The sequence below is a fragment of the Hoplias malabaricus genome, chromosome 10, assembly GCF_029633855.1.
Source record: "Hoplias malabaricus isolate fHopMal1 chromosome 10, fHopMal1.hap1, whole genome shotgun sequence".
In the NCBI taxonomy this organism is placed as follows: domain Eukaryota; kingdom Metazoa; phylum Chordata; class Actinopteri; order Characiformes; family Erythrinidae; genus Hoplias; species Hoplias malabaricus.
The window spans coordinates 15,025,072-15,042,292 of record NC_089809.1 but is presented as its reverse complement, the minus strand read 5'-3'; the positions used below and the strand labels follow the sequence as shown (position 1 = coordinate 15,042,292).

At 38.9% G+C, this 17,221-nt stretch overlaps 1 protein-coding gene across 1 annotated transcript; it reads right to left on the bottom strand.

The window, feature by feature from the left end:
- Positions 1–640: 640 nt before the first annotated feature.
- On the bottom strand, positions 641–16,209 carry bdh1 (3-hydroxybutyrate dehydrogenase, type 1). Its single transcript, XM_066684056.1, has 5 exons — positions 15,965–16,209; positions 13,732–13,842; positions 12,872–13,013; positions 8,427–8,579; positions 641–4,564 (listed from the first exon to the last, which is right to left on the bottom strand). The coding sequence occupies exons 1-5, from the start codon at positions 16,175–16,177 to the stop codon at positions 4,098–4,100; spliced, it is 1,086 nt and encodes a 361-aa protein (XP_066540153.1). The 5' UTR covers positions 16,178–16,209; the 3' UTR covers positions 641–4,097.
- Between the last annotated feature and the right edge of the window lie 1,012 nt (positions 16,210–17,221).

Below are 17,221 nucleotides of genomic sequence, written 5' to 3'. Positions count from 1 at the left end.
TAATGGTTGAAGATTTGTGCCTGAATATTTTGTTTTTGAAAATGTCTAAAGAATCTTCACTGCTGTATATAGCATGTATCTGTTGTTCCATCCCTGCCGGTAATTTTGAGACACTGATTGTGCTTTAGAAAGTGCCCTTCTACTGAATAAGGCAGGCCTTCCAGGCACTTTGGAAGACTTCCAATTTGGTCTGCCACCATCCTCCTTGTTTTTAACTGTTTGTATTGAAGCTGGGGCTCTTACACAAAGATATTTATTTGAAATTTTTCTTTTGGCTTAGGTTATCTGGCAAAAAGGAGAAATTATCTGTTTTGTGGCATTAATTTCACACTGAACTTGTGTCACCCTGCAATGGACTGGCTCCCTGTCCAGAGTGTTTTCCTGCCTTGTGCACAGTGGCTCCATGTAGGCTATAGACCCCCTGTGATACTGTACAGGATGAAACAGTTACAGAAAGTGACTGAGTACATAAATAAATTAATGAATGAATAAATATACTTGGGTTACTCAGCTGCTCCCTCCAGTGGCCAACGTAACAACACTTAAACCTAAAAATAACAAAATAATTATTTAAATAGTAAACATGGAAGAATCCTTAACTTGCAGTGTAAATCAACATAAGATTTTATTGGAAGCGTTTTTATCAGTCTGTTCAGTGTGAAAAAGAAACATAATGCAAAGGACTGGTCATTTTCATTTCAGTAATGACATAAAGATTAAAAAAAAAATACAAAAATGTAGATAAATTACCAGAACTAAACATTTGTTACTTAAATCAAAATATATGAAAGAATTATGATTGTTAACTGAAATAATATATAGATTGTTGAACAGGTCTGTGATATATCTCTGTTCCACAGTATACAACTGCAAATACCTACAGGTGCTGGTCATAAAATTAGAATACCATGAAAAAGTTGATTTATTTCAGTAATTCCATTCACAAAGTGAAACTTGTTTATTATACTCATTCATTACACACAGACTGATATATTTAAAGTGTTATTTTTTTAATTTGATGATTATAACTGACAACTAATGAAAACCCCAAATTCAGTATCTCAGAAAATTAAAATATTGTGAAAAGGTTCAATATTGAAGACACCTGGTGCCACAATCAGCTAATTAACTCAATACACCTGCAAAGGCCTTTAAATGGTCTCTCAGTCTAGTTCTGTATGCTACACAACAATGAGGAAGACTGCTGACTTGACAGTTGTCCAAAAGACACACGCAAGGCAAGACACAAAGGCAAGAGGCTGGCTGGTCACAGAGCCATTCTTGATCAAGAGACAGCATCTCGACTGAGCTAAAGACAAAAAGGACTGGACTGCTGCAGAGTGGTCCAAAGTTATGTTCTCTGATGAAAGTAAATTTTGCATTTCCTGTGGAAATCAAGGTCCCAGAGTCCGGAGGAAAAGAGAAGAAAATCCACAGAATGCACATTGCTTGTAAAGTTTCCATAGTCAGTGATGGTTTGGGGTGACATGTCATCTGCTGGTGTTGGTCCACTGTTTTTTCTGAGGTCCAAGGTCAACGCAGCCGTGCTTCCTGCTGCTGACCAACTTTATGGAGATGCAGATTCATTTTCCAACATTATTTGACACCTGCACACAGTGCCAAAGCTACCAGTACCTGGTTTAAGGACCATGGTATCCCTGTTCTTAATTGGCCAGCAAACTCACCTGACCTTAAGGTGAGCTAGATTTTGTATGGTGTATTGTGAAGAGGAAGATTCAGTAGGCCAGACCCAACAATGCAGAAGACCTGAAGGCAACTATCAGAGCAACCTGGGCTCTCATAACACCTGAGCAGTGCCACAGACTGATTGACTCCATGCCACACCACATTACGCTGCTGTATTTCAGGCAAAACCAACTAAGTATTGAGTGCTGTACATGCTCATACTTTTCAGTTGGCCAGCTTTTCTAAAAATCCTTTTTTGTATTGGTCTTAAGTAATATTCTAATTTTCTGAAATATTGAATTTGGGGTTTTCATTAGTTGTCAGTTCTAATCATCAAATTAAAAGAAATACACAATTGAAATATATCAGTCTGTGTGTAATGAATGAGTATAATAAACAAGTTTCACTCTTTAAATGGAATTACTGAAATAAATCAACTTTTTCATGATATTCTAATTTTATGACCAGCACCTGTACATGCCTTTTTAAACCAAGCCATGCAGAACTGCACCAAAACAGGTCAATGAACATTGATACAAGAAGAATGTTTAACCACATAATCTGAAATCTGTGTAAAGATTATGTACAAACCAACTTGCACTATATTAAAACTGAAGGCAGGAACTTGAAAATTAATCAGATAAAATTATGGTAAGAATTTTTTAATAATTATTTTTGCTTTTTTACAAGACAAGTGACTAAATATGTGAAACATGAAACTTGGAATTATCGAAAATAATTACCTATTACACTGGAATATGTATATGGTTTGGAACACACAACTCTAAGCCTTAAGGGACTGAAAAATATTGTGTCTTAGAAAACAGAAAAATCAAATTCTCCTTTCAAATGTCATTCAGGAGAGACAGGTCTGACATCTAATATTTTGACAAATTATGTCAAACAATTAAGTATGTTAGCAGCAGGTACCCTGAAGCCTAAAATTTATTCATAGTTTTGTCAATTTTAACAGATACTGTTCCATACAATGTAAGAAATCACATTCACAAGTTGACAAGCATTGCTAATCAGTGCATTACACGCTTCTTACAACTTTAGCTACATTGGCCCATAACTCCAGTGCAAAACTAAAGAAGAAAACCTCAGACACCATACATCTTGGTCAACGTTACCCAAAATTTACACAACTTGCACTTAATCGATCAGACGAAACAAATCAAACTAAAATAGCTGCAATAACGCTATAGTTACACAAGTTTTTTTTTGTGAACCCACTGTGTTTATAGTCATCTGATTTCACAAACACACACACAGATTGTATTATCTTTTCAGAAGAGCATGAATTATAATTGGGTGGTGGTAGTGCAGCAGGTAGTGTTGCAGTCACACAACTCCAGGAACCTGGAGATTGTGGGTTCAAGTCCCACTCCAGGTGACTGTGAGGAGTTTGGTGTGTTCGCATGCAGGAGCTCCTGTTTCCTCCCACAGTCCAAAAACACACACACCTTTGGACACTTTTGAGTAGCCAATCCACCTACCAACATGTGAGTGAATGTGTCGCCCTGTCAAGGCCTTGCGCCCAGTGATACAGACAATGAATGAATGAATGAATTAAATTAACTTAAATTTTAATAAAATATGATGCTCTGGAGCAACTGCACATGAGCCTAAATTCACTTAACATCTTCGGGCTGTGGTTGATTGAGTCAGTCATGATGTTTGTGGTCCCGAACTAAATATTCAATATCATTATCTGACCTCACTAATATTTGTGTGATTAAATACCATCAAATATCTCACAGCAATGCTCCAGCCTCTAGTAGAAGCTGTTACTGAGTAACAGTTTACCCTAACATATTTTTGCACTTATAATATACTTAACTACTTTCTTTCTAGGTATGAGTAGCGACTAGTTTTTTAGTTTGAGCACTGAATAGATTGTATTTTGTATTGCACTTACTATATTTTGTTCTTTCTAGGTATCAGCACTGGCCCTTGTTTTGACATTTGAATTTTGGACCCTAACCTATTGGTACTAGCTAGGATTCACATTCTGTCTGAACACTAAGCACTTTTGTGAGTCACTCTGGATAAGAGTATCTGCTAAATGCTGTAAATGTAAAAGTACTGAGACCACATTCAAGTGGACATGGTCATTAAGACTAATGATGGCTTTTGTTCGATACAACTGTAATGTCTGAAGTTGGCATGATTCTGTAATACAACATTCCGCTGGATTGTTAGTGCAAATCTGTTTTGAGACAGCTTTTAGCTAGAAATTGCTTGATTTTAAAACAACACACAAATGATGTGTAACCTCAAACACAGCAATCAGCAATATTTAAGCATAATTTTCAAAGCACAGAAGCCAAAATCTCAACAATGATTGGAATACATTTCAACAGCTTAAGCTGTAATCAATAGTAAGGGAAAAGGAGAGGCATGGTCACTCAGAAGTAGAGCCAATCAGAGACCGCAGCTGGGAAATGGGTCATGACCTGCATGCGGATCCACCAGTAAGGCTCCATTGGGTTGTAGCGTGTGTATGGCCGCTTGGATGTGATGGCGTCTGTGATGTCGTCCAGCACTGGTGTGACGTCTCTCTGCCCGCTGTTACAGTAGGAGCGCATGAGTGCCATGTGTTGCTCAAAGTGAGCTTTTCCGTAATCTTCCCGCACATCAAGGGGCGCCTCCTTCCACAGCTTCTCTGCTGTGGTGGCCACAATGTCACGTGTTAGGATTCCAGTGGCAACTATAAAGTTCCCCGGCTCCACAACCGACACCTTGACCCCCCAGGACTTCATTTCATACCTGAGGCAATCAGAGAAAGCTTCCAATCCATATTTGGAAATGCAGTAAGGAGAGCGCAGAGCATTCCCCATTCTTCCATACATGCTGGCTACATTCACCACACGACCTAAAAAAAAAGACAATAGCAGTCAAAAATAGTCATTATCATTTGGAAAGCGTTAAACCAGCATATTCATGCACAGAATATCACTACGTACTGTAAAAATATTACTTTTATATTATTTTTTTGTTTGTTTGGGGTTATTTGTCCAAACAAACAAACACTTACTGCACAAAAAATAGCTTTTTAAATGTTATTATCGCCTAAAACTTTTGCACAGTACTATACATGTATGCAAAGCAGAGATCAACTGGACCTGTTAAGCATCAGATACAGGGCTCACAATCTTTCGTGCTTATTATGATTCTGCACTCATTTATTCAGATCAACAGGATGAGTGAAAGCCTATTTAGTATGACTGAAGAGCTAACGGGCCAGCCTAGAAGAGGCTGATTTACTACTGACTGACACCTAATGTGGAAACCTACATGCACAAGTAGGAATTTTATTTCACCTTCTGTTGTTATTTCAAGCCATATTATGAACATGGGGTGGCACAGCAGGTAGTGTCGCAGTCACAAAGCTCCAGGGACAGACAAAAAAAAGGTGGGAGTGAGTGTGTGTGCAGGACTGGCACCCTTGCAAGTATTCCCGCCTTGGGCCCAATGATTCCAGGTACGCTCTGGACCCACCGCGACACTGAACTGCAGCGGTTACAGATAATGAATGAATTATGAACATGACTTTATGCTCCTTTTGAAAAGCCAGAAACACTTCTGTGAAAATGGCTATATGGCTAAATGCGGTCTTGCCTGGTTTTCTTTTTTCTTGTATATTAATACCTTCTCATTAAGAGGTTTAACTGAACAGTAGCTTAGGCAAAGTGTTTAAATTAACCCTGATGAATTATAAAAAGATGGAATAAGTTGAGCTCCAGGTCTAGATTTCTAAGCCGTACTACCCAACTCACAACCTAGAAACACAATCCTACTCAGAAATGGTTAAACAAGTGAGGTTATTTTAGGTCAGTAAGACATGGTCCACAAGTTTAAGATGCAAGTCATTACAGTCACACAGGATATTCTTTAACAACAATGTGAAACACTGACAATAGCTAAAAGCACTAAGCAATGGCAATATCAGAGACCAACTGAGCCAAAGTTAACATTCATTCATTCATTATCTGTAACCGCTTATCCAAGTCAGGGTCGCGGTGGGTCCAGAGCCTACCTGGAATCACTGGGCGCAAGGCGGGATTACACCCTGGAGGGAGCGCCAGTCCTTCACAGGGCAACACAGACACACACATTCACTCACACCTACGGACACTTTTGAGTCGCCAATCCACCTACTAACGTGTGTTTTTGGACTGTGGGAGGAAACCAGAGCACCCGGAGGAAACCCCAAAGACACGGGGAGAACACACCAACTCCTCACAGACAGGTTAAATTATACATGACAAGATAGAAAAAGGAAACAAAAACATATCCCTCAGGAACAAGCTTCAGCCTTGAAGTACTCTGTGGGTTTGACATCATATTTATTTCACTACAAAATTGAAATCACATAAAAATCATAATATTTATATTTTACAGAACCCAGCTTGTGACCCAACAGATTCTAGTCTGCACCTCTAATATTTTCTTAGGAAATAATGAAAGCATTACCGAAATATTTCCTGTCATCAAATTCAAAGTTTTAAAAAAAATATATCCCTCATTTCTTTTCTAATAATAATAATAATATTAATACTGGATATTCATATTTCAAGAACCAAAAGACCTAGAATTATTGAAAAAAAAATACAGGGGGTAAAGAACAACAGAAGGGTATACAGTTCCATCAGCTAACAACAGAGCTTATAAGGTGAACAGCTGAAATGTGTTTGTGTGGCACTCTGTGGGCAGAGTAGGACCAGTGAATGAAGGCTTCTCTGCTAACACCTTGGCAGAGCAGCAGCAAAGTGGGTGCACACGTCTGCCACACAGGGCTTATAAGTATCTGTACAAGTGGGCAGAACAGCACCAGAGAAAGGAGACACTCCAAGTTGGTGTAAAACGAAAGTCAGTGGCAGCAAGTCCAGGCAGCTAGCTGGAAATCAAGGGCAAATAGTAGTGGCAAAAAATAGGCTCTCCAAGTTAACATGCATGACAGATAGCAGGGGCGAGAGAAGGCAGACTCCCAGCAAGCATGGCCAAGTACCAAACGGTGAAAGGAGGCACTTTCAGTCAGTTTGTGTGGCAGCTGTGGTCAAAGGAAACAAGTTTTTGATACTTTAACTCAACCTTTCAAACTAAACAGAAAAGTCTCTAAACACCCAGGTCCTAAAGAAACTTGAACTGTTCAAAATGATGAAGATAGGATTCAGACTTATAAAGTACCTCACTATATACAGTCATGGCCAAAAGTGTTGGCACCCCTGAAATTTTTACAGAAAATTAAAGTATTTCTCTCTCAGAAAATTATTGCAGTTACACATTGCTGAGAAAACAAACTAAGAAAGAAAAAGCCAAAATTTATATAATTTAATGCAAAACTCCAAATATGGGCCAGACAAACCCTTTGGAAAAAAATAACGACAATGACATTTGTCGCTTCCTATAGCCATCAGCAAGCTTCTTACACCTCTCAATTATACACTTCATATTTGAAGGGTATCTCCTCCCAATATCAACTTTACGATCTCTCCAAAGGTACTCAATGGGATTTTGATCCGGACTCATTGCTGGCCACTTCAGAACTCTCAAGTGCTTTGTTTCCATCCATTTGTGGGTGTTTTTTGAAGTATGTTTGGGGTCATTGACCCTGTGCCAGAGGCAGCACTACATCCCCAAAACATCTTTGAACCTCCACCATATTTGACTGTAGGTACAGTGTTCTTTGCTTTGAAGGCCTCATTCCATTTTCAGTAAACATTAGAATGATGTGCTTTACCGAAAAGCTCTATCTTGGACCCACAAGAAGTTTTCCCAAATGTTTTTTGGTTTACTCATGTACATTTTGGCTAACTGCAGTCTAGCATGTCATAATAGGTCCTCCTGGGTCTCCTGGCATAGCGTTTCATTTCATTCACATGTCGACAGATAGTTTGCACTGACATTGATGCACACTGAGCCTTGTTGATATTTTTCTACAATTTTGGTTCTCAAGTCCTTAGACAGTCCTCTTCTCTTTGTTTCCATGCTTCCATGCAGACACACAATGCAAAGATTGAGTCAACTTCTCCTTTTTGTCTAGTTTTGTGTGTAACTTTTATATTGCCCATACCTGTCACCTGTTACTTGCCACAGGTGAGTGTAAACAAGCATCATATGCTTGAAACAAAGTTATTTACCCACGATTCTGAAAAAGTGCCAATAATTTTGTCTGGCTCATTTTTGGAGTTTTGCATGAAATTTTGGATTTTATTTCCTCTGTTTTTTGTGTTGTTCATGTGTATAACAAAACATGTGTAATTGCAACAATTTTCTTAGAGAGATACTTCATTTTCTGTAAATGTTTCAGGGGTGCCCAAACTTTCGGCCATGAATGTATGTTATGAAATATTTTATTGAAATATTTTAATGAAAATGTATTTTATTATTATAATTCTACCATCATTACATTTATAGATAAAACTGAGTAACATGGTTGGATGTTATATTAAATTGTATAATGTTGAATACAGTGTAATACATGTATTTGTCAGAATGGGGCTGAATTCTCCGCTCAGTAAAACTGTCTGTTTAGCTAACTATATAAATTTATATAGCTATATCTGCAGTCGCCTACATCTGTAACATAAAAATACAGTCACTGTAACAAGATTAAAATTAAAGTCACTCAGAAAAAAAAATTACAACTGAGAAACATCTGAATTAATTTGTTTTAATAATAATTGCTGGGATTTTGAAAAACTGGTGGCATTTCCTTTTTGTTTATTGCTCACCTTTTGCTCTGCGGATCAGTGGGAGAAGGGCTTTTATCACTCGAATAGTTCCCCATAGGTTGACCTCTGATATCTGCTTGTACGTGTCCATTGTAGTGAATTCCACCTCACCAAATGTAGAGACACCTGCATTATTCACCACTGCCCAGAGACCTGAAAAAGACATCAAACAAAATCACTCTCAGTAGGGTCACACTGATTACAGCTGCAGCATCTGTATTTTTGTAAAACAGAATATCGGTAAAGGTGTATATGTCTACATCCCTAGCACTTCAACCATCACCCACCCACCATGGTCCCTCCTTCTCACGCTGCTCCTGAGAATTTAATGTTAATTAGAAAGATATCTGACAGTAATAGTGATCAAAGTGTGTAATTATTCATTCATTCATTGTCTGTAACTGCTTATCCAGTTCAGGGTCGCGGTGGATCTAGGGCCTACACAGAATCATTGGGCACAAGGCAGGAACACACCCTGGAGGGGGCACCAGTCCTTCACAGGAAGATACACTCACATATTCACACCTATGAACACTTCTGAGTCACCAATTCACCTACCAACATGTGTTTTTGGACTGTGGGAGGAAACCAGAGCACCCAGAGGAAACCCACGCAGACACAGAGAGAACACACAGTCCTCACAGACAGTTAACGAAGTGAGACTTGAACCCACAACCTCCAGATCTCTGGAACTGTATGACCGAGACATTACATGCTGCGGCACTGTGCTGCCCCAAAAAACAAATGACTCATCTAAATTATGTTCCATAGTACAGAAGTAATCCTTACATTCTTGGATAAATCCAGTCCAATCCCAAAATTAATCCTCATACAGCCATGGGGGTGGGGGGGGGTATAAAACTAAGCCTTTCAGGACTTCCAAGAGTTAAAGCAGTAAAACGAATGTAAGAATGAAGCAGTAAAAATATTTTTCATAATAGAGAAAGGAAATGTAAGGATAAACTAAAAATCTGTCTAGTAACAAGTTAAAGCCCACAGGTGCTCTAAGACTTTAAGCTATCTATGTTTGCATATGCTAGGAATGGCCAGGGCATGTACCTGGCCCTAGAACATAGATGTGTTTAGCCACTTCTTAGGGGTGCACCTCTTAAATAAAGGTAAAACTTGTTTTTGTTGTTGTTTTTTTTTTAATGGATATCTTTCTCTGATCAATTGAAAAAAAAATATTATGTTTAACCATAAATTCTTTAACAACAAAAAAATAGCAGCCCCCCACCACATACTTTTTTTTGCAATGGTATAATCCATTATATGTCCCCTACCTAAGCATGCTAGTAGTTAGTTTGATTGTAGTGTGGTGGTGCCTGTTATTAACGCAGACACTGTTTCCTTTATCATTAGCAGTAGTCCTTTTTGCTACACTGAATCACAGATCATTTTTTATGTTGTAATTGATAAGAGTTAGTTACCTTTAAATTAATTAATTAATTAACTAGCAAGCTAACATTACAGGATGTCAGTCAAACACTGTCCACTGTATAAACAATGCTTCAGCCTATTCCTTTTCAGTTTGTATTTGTTTTGACTGTCATGTCTATTCATTTAATATTTGTTATCATTATTGTTGTCTTCTTTTTATGCTATTATCTTTTTTTATAAATATTGTATTCAGGTGGCACGGTGGCACAGCAGGTAGTGTCGCAGTCACACAGCTCCAGGGGCCTGGAGGTTGTGGGTTCGATTCCCGCTCCGCGTGACTGTCTGTGAGGAGTTGGTGTGTTCTCCCCGTGTCCGCATGGGTTTCCTCCGGGTGCTCCGGTTTCCTCCCACAGTCCAAAAACACACGTTGCAGGTGGATTGGCGACTCGAAAAGTGTTCGTAGGTTTGAATGTGTGTGTCTGTGTTGCCCTGTGAAGGACTGGCGTCCCCTCCAGGGTGTATTCCCGCCTTGCGCCCGATGATTCCAGGTAGGCTCTGGACCCCCCGCGACCCTAAATTGGATAAGCTGTTACAGATAATGGATGGATGGATGGATATTGTATTCATTTTGTAAACCAAATACTAACTCTTGTGAGAGAAGCTGGATGTTGTGCCATTGATAGCCAATGTGTTATCAGTGGCTGCTCAGCACCCTAAAGCTCAGACTCACCCTTCCCTAGCATACAGGTGCTGGTCATAAAATTAGAATATCATGAAAAAGTTCATTTTTTTCAGTAGTTCCATTCAAAAAGTGAAACTTGTTTATTATACTCATTCATTACACACAGAGTTGATCAGTCTGTGGCACTGCTCAGGTGTTATGAGAGCCCAGGTTCCTCTGATAATCAGCTCTTCTGCATTGTTGGATCTGGCGTATTGCATCTTACTCTTCACAATACCCTATAGATTTGCTATGGGGTTAAGGTCAGGCGAGTTTGCTGGCCAATTAAGAACAGGGATACCATGGTCCTTAAACCAGGTACTGGTAGCTTTGGCACTGTGTGCAGGTGCCAAGTCCTGTTGGAAAATGAATCTGCATCTCCATAAAGTTGGTCAGCAGCAGGAAGCATGAAGTGCACCCCAAACCTGTGGAAACTTTACACTGGACCTCAAGCTAAGTGGATTCTGTGCCTCTCCTCTCTTCATCCAGACTCTGTGACCTAGATTTCCAAAGGAAATGTAAAATTTACTTTCATCAGAGAACATAACTCTGAACCACTCAGCCGCAGTTCAGTCTTTAGCCCAGGCAAACCGCTTCTGAGGCTGTCTGTCTGGCTGTTCAAGAGTGGCTTGACACAAGGAATGTCACAGCTGAAACCCATGTCTTGCATACGTCTGTGCGTGGTGGTTTTTGAAGCACTGACTCCAGTTGCAGTCCAGTCTTTGTCAATCTCCCCCACATTTTTGAATAGGTTTTGTTTCACAATCCTCTCCAGGGTGCGGTTATTCCTATTGCTTGTAATTTTTTTCTTCCCTTCACCTCTCTATTAATGTGCTTGGACATAAAGCTCTTGTGAACAGCCAGCCTCTTTAGCAATGACCTTTTGTGTCTTGCCCTGCTTGTGTAAAGCGTCGTCTTTTGGACAACTGTCAAGTCAGCAGTCTTCCCCATGATTGTGTAGCCTACAGAACTAGACTGAGAGACCATTTAAAGGCCTTTTCAGGTGTTTTTAATTACTCCGGTAATTAAAGGCGTGAGTTAATTAGCTGATTAGGGTGTGGCACCAGGTATCTTCGATATTAAACCTTTTCACAATATTCTAATTTTCTGGGATACTGAATTTGGGGTTTTCATGTCACAGTCACACAGCTCCAGAGGCCTGGAGGTTGCGGGTTCGATTCCCGCTCCGGGTGACTGTCTGTGAGGAGTTTGGTGTGTCCTCCCCGTGTCCACGTGGGTGTCCTCTAGGTGCTCCAGTTTCCTCCCATGTTCTAAGAACACACGTTGGTAGGTGGATTGGCAAATCAAAAGTGTCCGTAGATGTGAGTACGGACCTTGCGCCCCCTCCAAGGTGCATTCCCGCCTTGCGCCAAATGATTCCAGGTAGGTTCTAGATCCACCTCAACCCTGAACTGGATAAGAGTTACAGGTAATGAATGAATGAACACTTGAAATATATCAGTCTGTGTGTAATGAATGAGTATCATATACAAGTTTCACTTTTTGAATGGAATTACTGAAATAAATCAACTTTTTCATGATATTCTAATTTTATGACCAGCATCTGCATATGATGTAACTAAGAGAAGGCACAAGATAGAAGAATATTAGAAAGATTAGAGGAAACGTTCCCAGAACAAAGGCCATCTATTGATTCTGGTAAGCTGGCAATTCTGGTGTTAATAGGATGGCTTAAGGGTTCAAGGTTGATGAATTAAGTTGACAGCGTCCTGTGGTTGATGTCCTGTAGTATGATAACACAAGTTGCCTCAAGGGCTAGCATATGCTCGCCTAACAAGTTAGAGTTGGACTCAAGAGAGGTAATACTCTGGTTGTGTTCAGAGACTATCGCTTACATGTGACACGATTGGTTTCTGATCTTGATAAGTGTAGACAGATGGACACATAAAAATGTTTATGTCCCCAACAAAAAGTATTTGATGAAACAGGTAAAAAACTAAAACTAAAAAAAAAATAGGATGGCACGGTGGCGCAGCAGGTAGTGTCACAGTCACACAGTTCCAGGGACCTGGAGGTTGTGGGTTCAAGTAACGCTCTGGGTGACTGTATGTGAGAGGTTTGTTGTGTTCTCCCCATGTATGCGTGGGTTTCCTCCGGCTGCTTCGGTTTTCCTTCCACGGTCCAAGAACACAAAATGGTAGGTGGAAAAGGGTCCCTAGCTGTGAGTGTGTGTTGACTTGTGAAGTGTGTGTTCCCACCCTGCGCCCAGAGATTCTGGGTAGGGTCCGGACCCACCACAACCCTGAACTGGATATGTGGTTACAGACAATGAATAAAAAATGAAAGGTAAAAGAAAAACTGGACATGTGCTGATCAGGCTCACCTTTCTCTGGGTCATCAAGGTTAGCCTTAACAAACTCCACGGCCTGGGAAACCTGATCTTCATCACAAACGTCCAGCTGGAGCACCTTCATTCTGTCTGAATGCATGTTGTTCAGCTCCAGCGCACCCTTGCCATCCTTATCCTGCCGACACATACAGACATCATGCAAGACTTTGACCTTCTAGCTCTTCATGAAAGTGGATGTTTAACACATTAATGACAAACAATCTGAAAATAGAATGAGTACTTCTCATTTCCATAAAAGTTTATTTTTAACAAAAAACTACCTGTTGCGCCCAACTAGGAGAATGCAATGAAGGTGATTATATATATATATCTCCAAGCAGGTGTCCTTGTTCTCCTTCAACAATGAGCTGTCCAGTAAATTTGTTCAAAAATACTGGTGGCTGGCTTCACCTGTCTTGTTTTTTGCAGGTCTGGTATGGATGCCACACTATAAAGGTAAGAATCCTTGGGCAAAACCCCTAAAATTACATTCGCACAATCTATTGCATTATTAAAATTGTGAGTCGCACTGGATATATTTCCATCTGCCAAAAACTATGCCATCCCAACAATTACTAAAATTCGAGAGAAAATGGTGTAAATCTCTATATACATAATATTGGTACATACAATACCTGAATTATCGATCACAAGTCAATGCTGGCCTAAGCTTGTGAAAATGTAAGGCTTAGGTAATGTTAACTGGCTCAGAAAACATTTCTCAATGATTTTGCAAGTGTCTGTTAAAACACAAATTCCTCACTTCCTCTCTAAACTAAAACCTGTGTTTGGAATATATCAATCAACCAACCATGGCTCTGTGATGCCAGCACTGGTGAAGTAAATAACTTTACCTTAAGAAGGCACCCAGCAAACACAGTGAATCCAAGCTTGTGGAAGTGTTTGGCCAGGGCATTTCCAAAACCACTGTCACATCCAGTTACAAACACCGCCTTTCCGCCCACCTGCAGAGGAAATACAATGAGCAGCGTTACTCTAAACAAAATTCATACCCGTATTACCGTCCTTTTAGCATGTAATAACCAAATCATTCATTTTCTAGCAAGAAAATCAAACAAATAATAGGCACAAAAATATCCAGCTACATAATAAACGTAGACCTGGCACAATTAATTGTAATTTAATAAGACGTTAAGCCTTGTATTAGGTAGCCATTGACAGTTTATGATATTTCAATCACAGAAGTAGAAAGGATGGAAAAGGTTATAAACAAGGCCATAAGGATTTGGCTAGGTGTGCCACAGTGTTTAAGTATAAGTGTTTCCACTATGTGATATGTTTAATTATTAGCGACACTCCATCATAATTTAAATAATTACATGAAACCACAATTACAAAAGCAGAGGGCTTTAATTTTGGAGTGAGGAATACAGGAAGTGGAAAATTGACCGCTTCTCACCTGATTATCACAGAATATTATGGCAATATACTCTGGCAGGGTTTTCCTAGTGTGTGAAATTTATTGTGTAGTGTATGTATTCTTTTTCGCATTTTAATAAATTTTGCACTACACTGGTTGCAGGCAGGGTTGAGGGTGCCTGCCACAGCTGATAAATTATGCCCCCCTCCCCCCTCCCCCCCAAGTTTACACATTCAAAGACTAATTCTTCATCTCATATTTGTGTCTACAGTGAATTGCCTATTATATCTGAGCAACTGAGCCATATGGTCAGAAGTTTTGGGTCAATAATCCAACTTTTGTTCCAAGTCTTAAAGCTGCTACTGTTGTTTTCCTAAGCATTAAGTAACACTCTTTATTATGGAAATAAAATATTTTTTACTATAAAATTATTCAAAATTATTATAATCTGTATAGCATTTTAAATTACAATGTGTTTAAAATTTTCTCAGTAGCACTTTAGCACAGTAGCAAATCTAATGACAATTCATTTTTAAAAAATGCTATCACAAACCACAAAAAATACCTCTGTGATACATGGGTTTCGAACATAGGTGGATTACATTGATTTCTTTAAATTTCTGCATACTACAATCACTGAGATGTAACAAAGCCAATGTGTTATGATATGTCAACAAACTATCTAGGTTGCATTTTCTTTCTTTTTACAGTAGAGGTGATAGGAACCAGGTGTCACAATGTGCAACACAACAAGCAACAAAAATATCAGCATTTATTTCACTATCAAAAACAATCAATGAACCTTCATATATTTTGATATGCTGATAGGAAAAACAGTGGCGAATCAAAAAAATATTCCATTGGGAGTTTTGAATAAAATTATATTCATAATTGTAGAATTAATAAATAGTCTCAGGCACCAGAAATCCATAAGCATTTCATGTAACAGGTTTATGTCAGAGAACATTTAGAGCCATTAAAACACTTAACAGAATCTGGTTATATTCACCACTCAACATTTCTGAATTTAACTTTCTTCAGAATTAAGCATTATACATCATATCAATCTGAATGATAATTTATAAATTAATAATTAAATAAAAAAAATAAGGGAATTCTTTTTTTAATTTCCTTAAAAAAATCACACAGAATGAGGCTAATGTCGTAAGAATGTATTTCATCTTATCTGAATTAACATAATACAGGAAAACGTACAGATTTTCTACTTGAATATAATTTAAGGAGATATTCTACAGAGAACACACGTGTGCACTATTAATGTATAGGTTTAATATTTATTTGCTTAGTTTGTGGGGAAAACGTACTCTGTGTCATGAGTTAGGGTACATTTTGTGTTGTTTTCTGTTGACGATATGTTAAACGTATAAAATAAACAGAAACTTTATACTTACAGTCGTTAAGGAAATACCACATGTAACAAGTTTGTTGCTTGGAGAGGATAAACAATTAACAACGTTATTTAAGGGTTGACCAAACTTTGTACTGTAACGTTATACTATCCAGCATTTTCACTTGCACAGTCTATTACTTTGTCAGTGCGTATGATGAAAGAATGCTGTTTTTTTAGTAGTTAACAAAATGCTCTAGTTTAGATATAACCACACATTTGCGCCATCGTGTGTGACGTCAGCGGACGATCCACCGCAGCGTGTCCGGTTTGGAGGCGTCGTGATGCGGTCACTCACCGAGACGGAGCCGCGAGGTAGCCGGGGCAGCACCATGTAGAGCACGAAGAGCGCGTACAACATTACCACCACCTCCGTGCAGCTCGCCTCGGGTACAGAGCACAGCCGAGCCAACACTCCGAGAGAAAACGGCAAACCGAAGCCCAGCAGCAGCGTTAGAAAAACAGAAAAAGCCACTAGCAGCGCAGCTCGTACCAGCGGCTGAGAGGCCATCTTATCCTACAGCTCACAGTCGTCGCGCACACACGCACACACACAATAGAGACTCTTCATAATCGTCCGATGTAATACGGCGAACGAATCGGTAAAACCATGTTAGTCCCTGCTTATACATTATGTCCATCCAGCTTTTTATATTTCTGTACATGTATGTAGAAAAAGTATCAGTTTAAGTTACAGTAAAAAAAACATTGTATTCAGAATATCTTTGGAGCGTTTGGAAGTTTTTTTATTACACAACATAAAGAGCAGAAGGGAAATTGACATGCATACCATTCTATATAATTTTGAAAATATATTTAGCAATTTTGCAAATATTTAGGCAATATAACAGTGCTGTCAATAAAGAAAGAGTATATCAGAATTTGTTCAGAGATAACATTAAATTCAGTTGACCGAATCGATTCAAATAATTCATTTAAAACAACAGGTGTTCTGCCGAATTGTTCTACCTTGTTGAAATGTGCTACTTTGCAGCTGTGCGCATGCAAGAAGTTTTAATTTGCTTTGCCATGTTAAATCTTTTTTCTTCGGTGCATTACACAATCTTATTGTATTGTTATTATATGCTTAAGTGTAAAAAAGATAAAGCAAATTATTTTCATCGAAATAATCTTATAATTTCTTTAATAAGGGGGTTTGGGCTGTGTATATCTCCATCATATCATTTTGTAGGCAGCATTTTCTGATACACTAGCTACATTTATCTCGCCTACTGTTTTATTTAAACTATACATATAAAGTACTGTATGGCAGCACATTTCGACAAGGTAGCACAACTCGTCAGAACACCGGTTCAAACCTTGGGAAGTGACGAAAATTGACTACGTTTGATATTAATAAGCTGTTGGTGTTGGTGCACAGCTAATATAAATATGCCTAAGTAAGATATGAAATGGGTACCGTGTATCTGTTAGAATGTACTGTGTGGCGTTGTAAGATCTGAATGCAGATTCTGACGGTTGCGTGTAGGATGTGCCTCATTAGTTTGCACATACTTAGGGTTTTGTTGCGCAGCCAGATTTCAGTGTCTCCCGC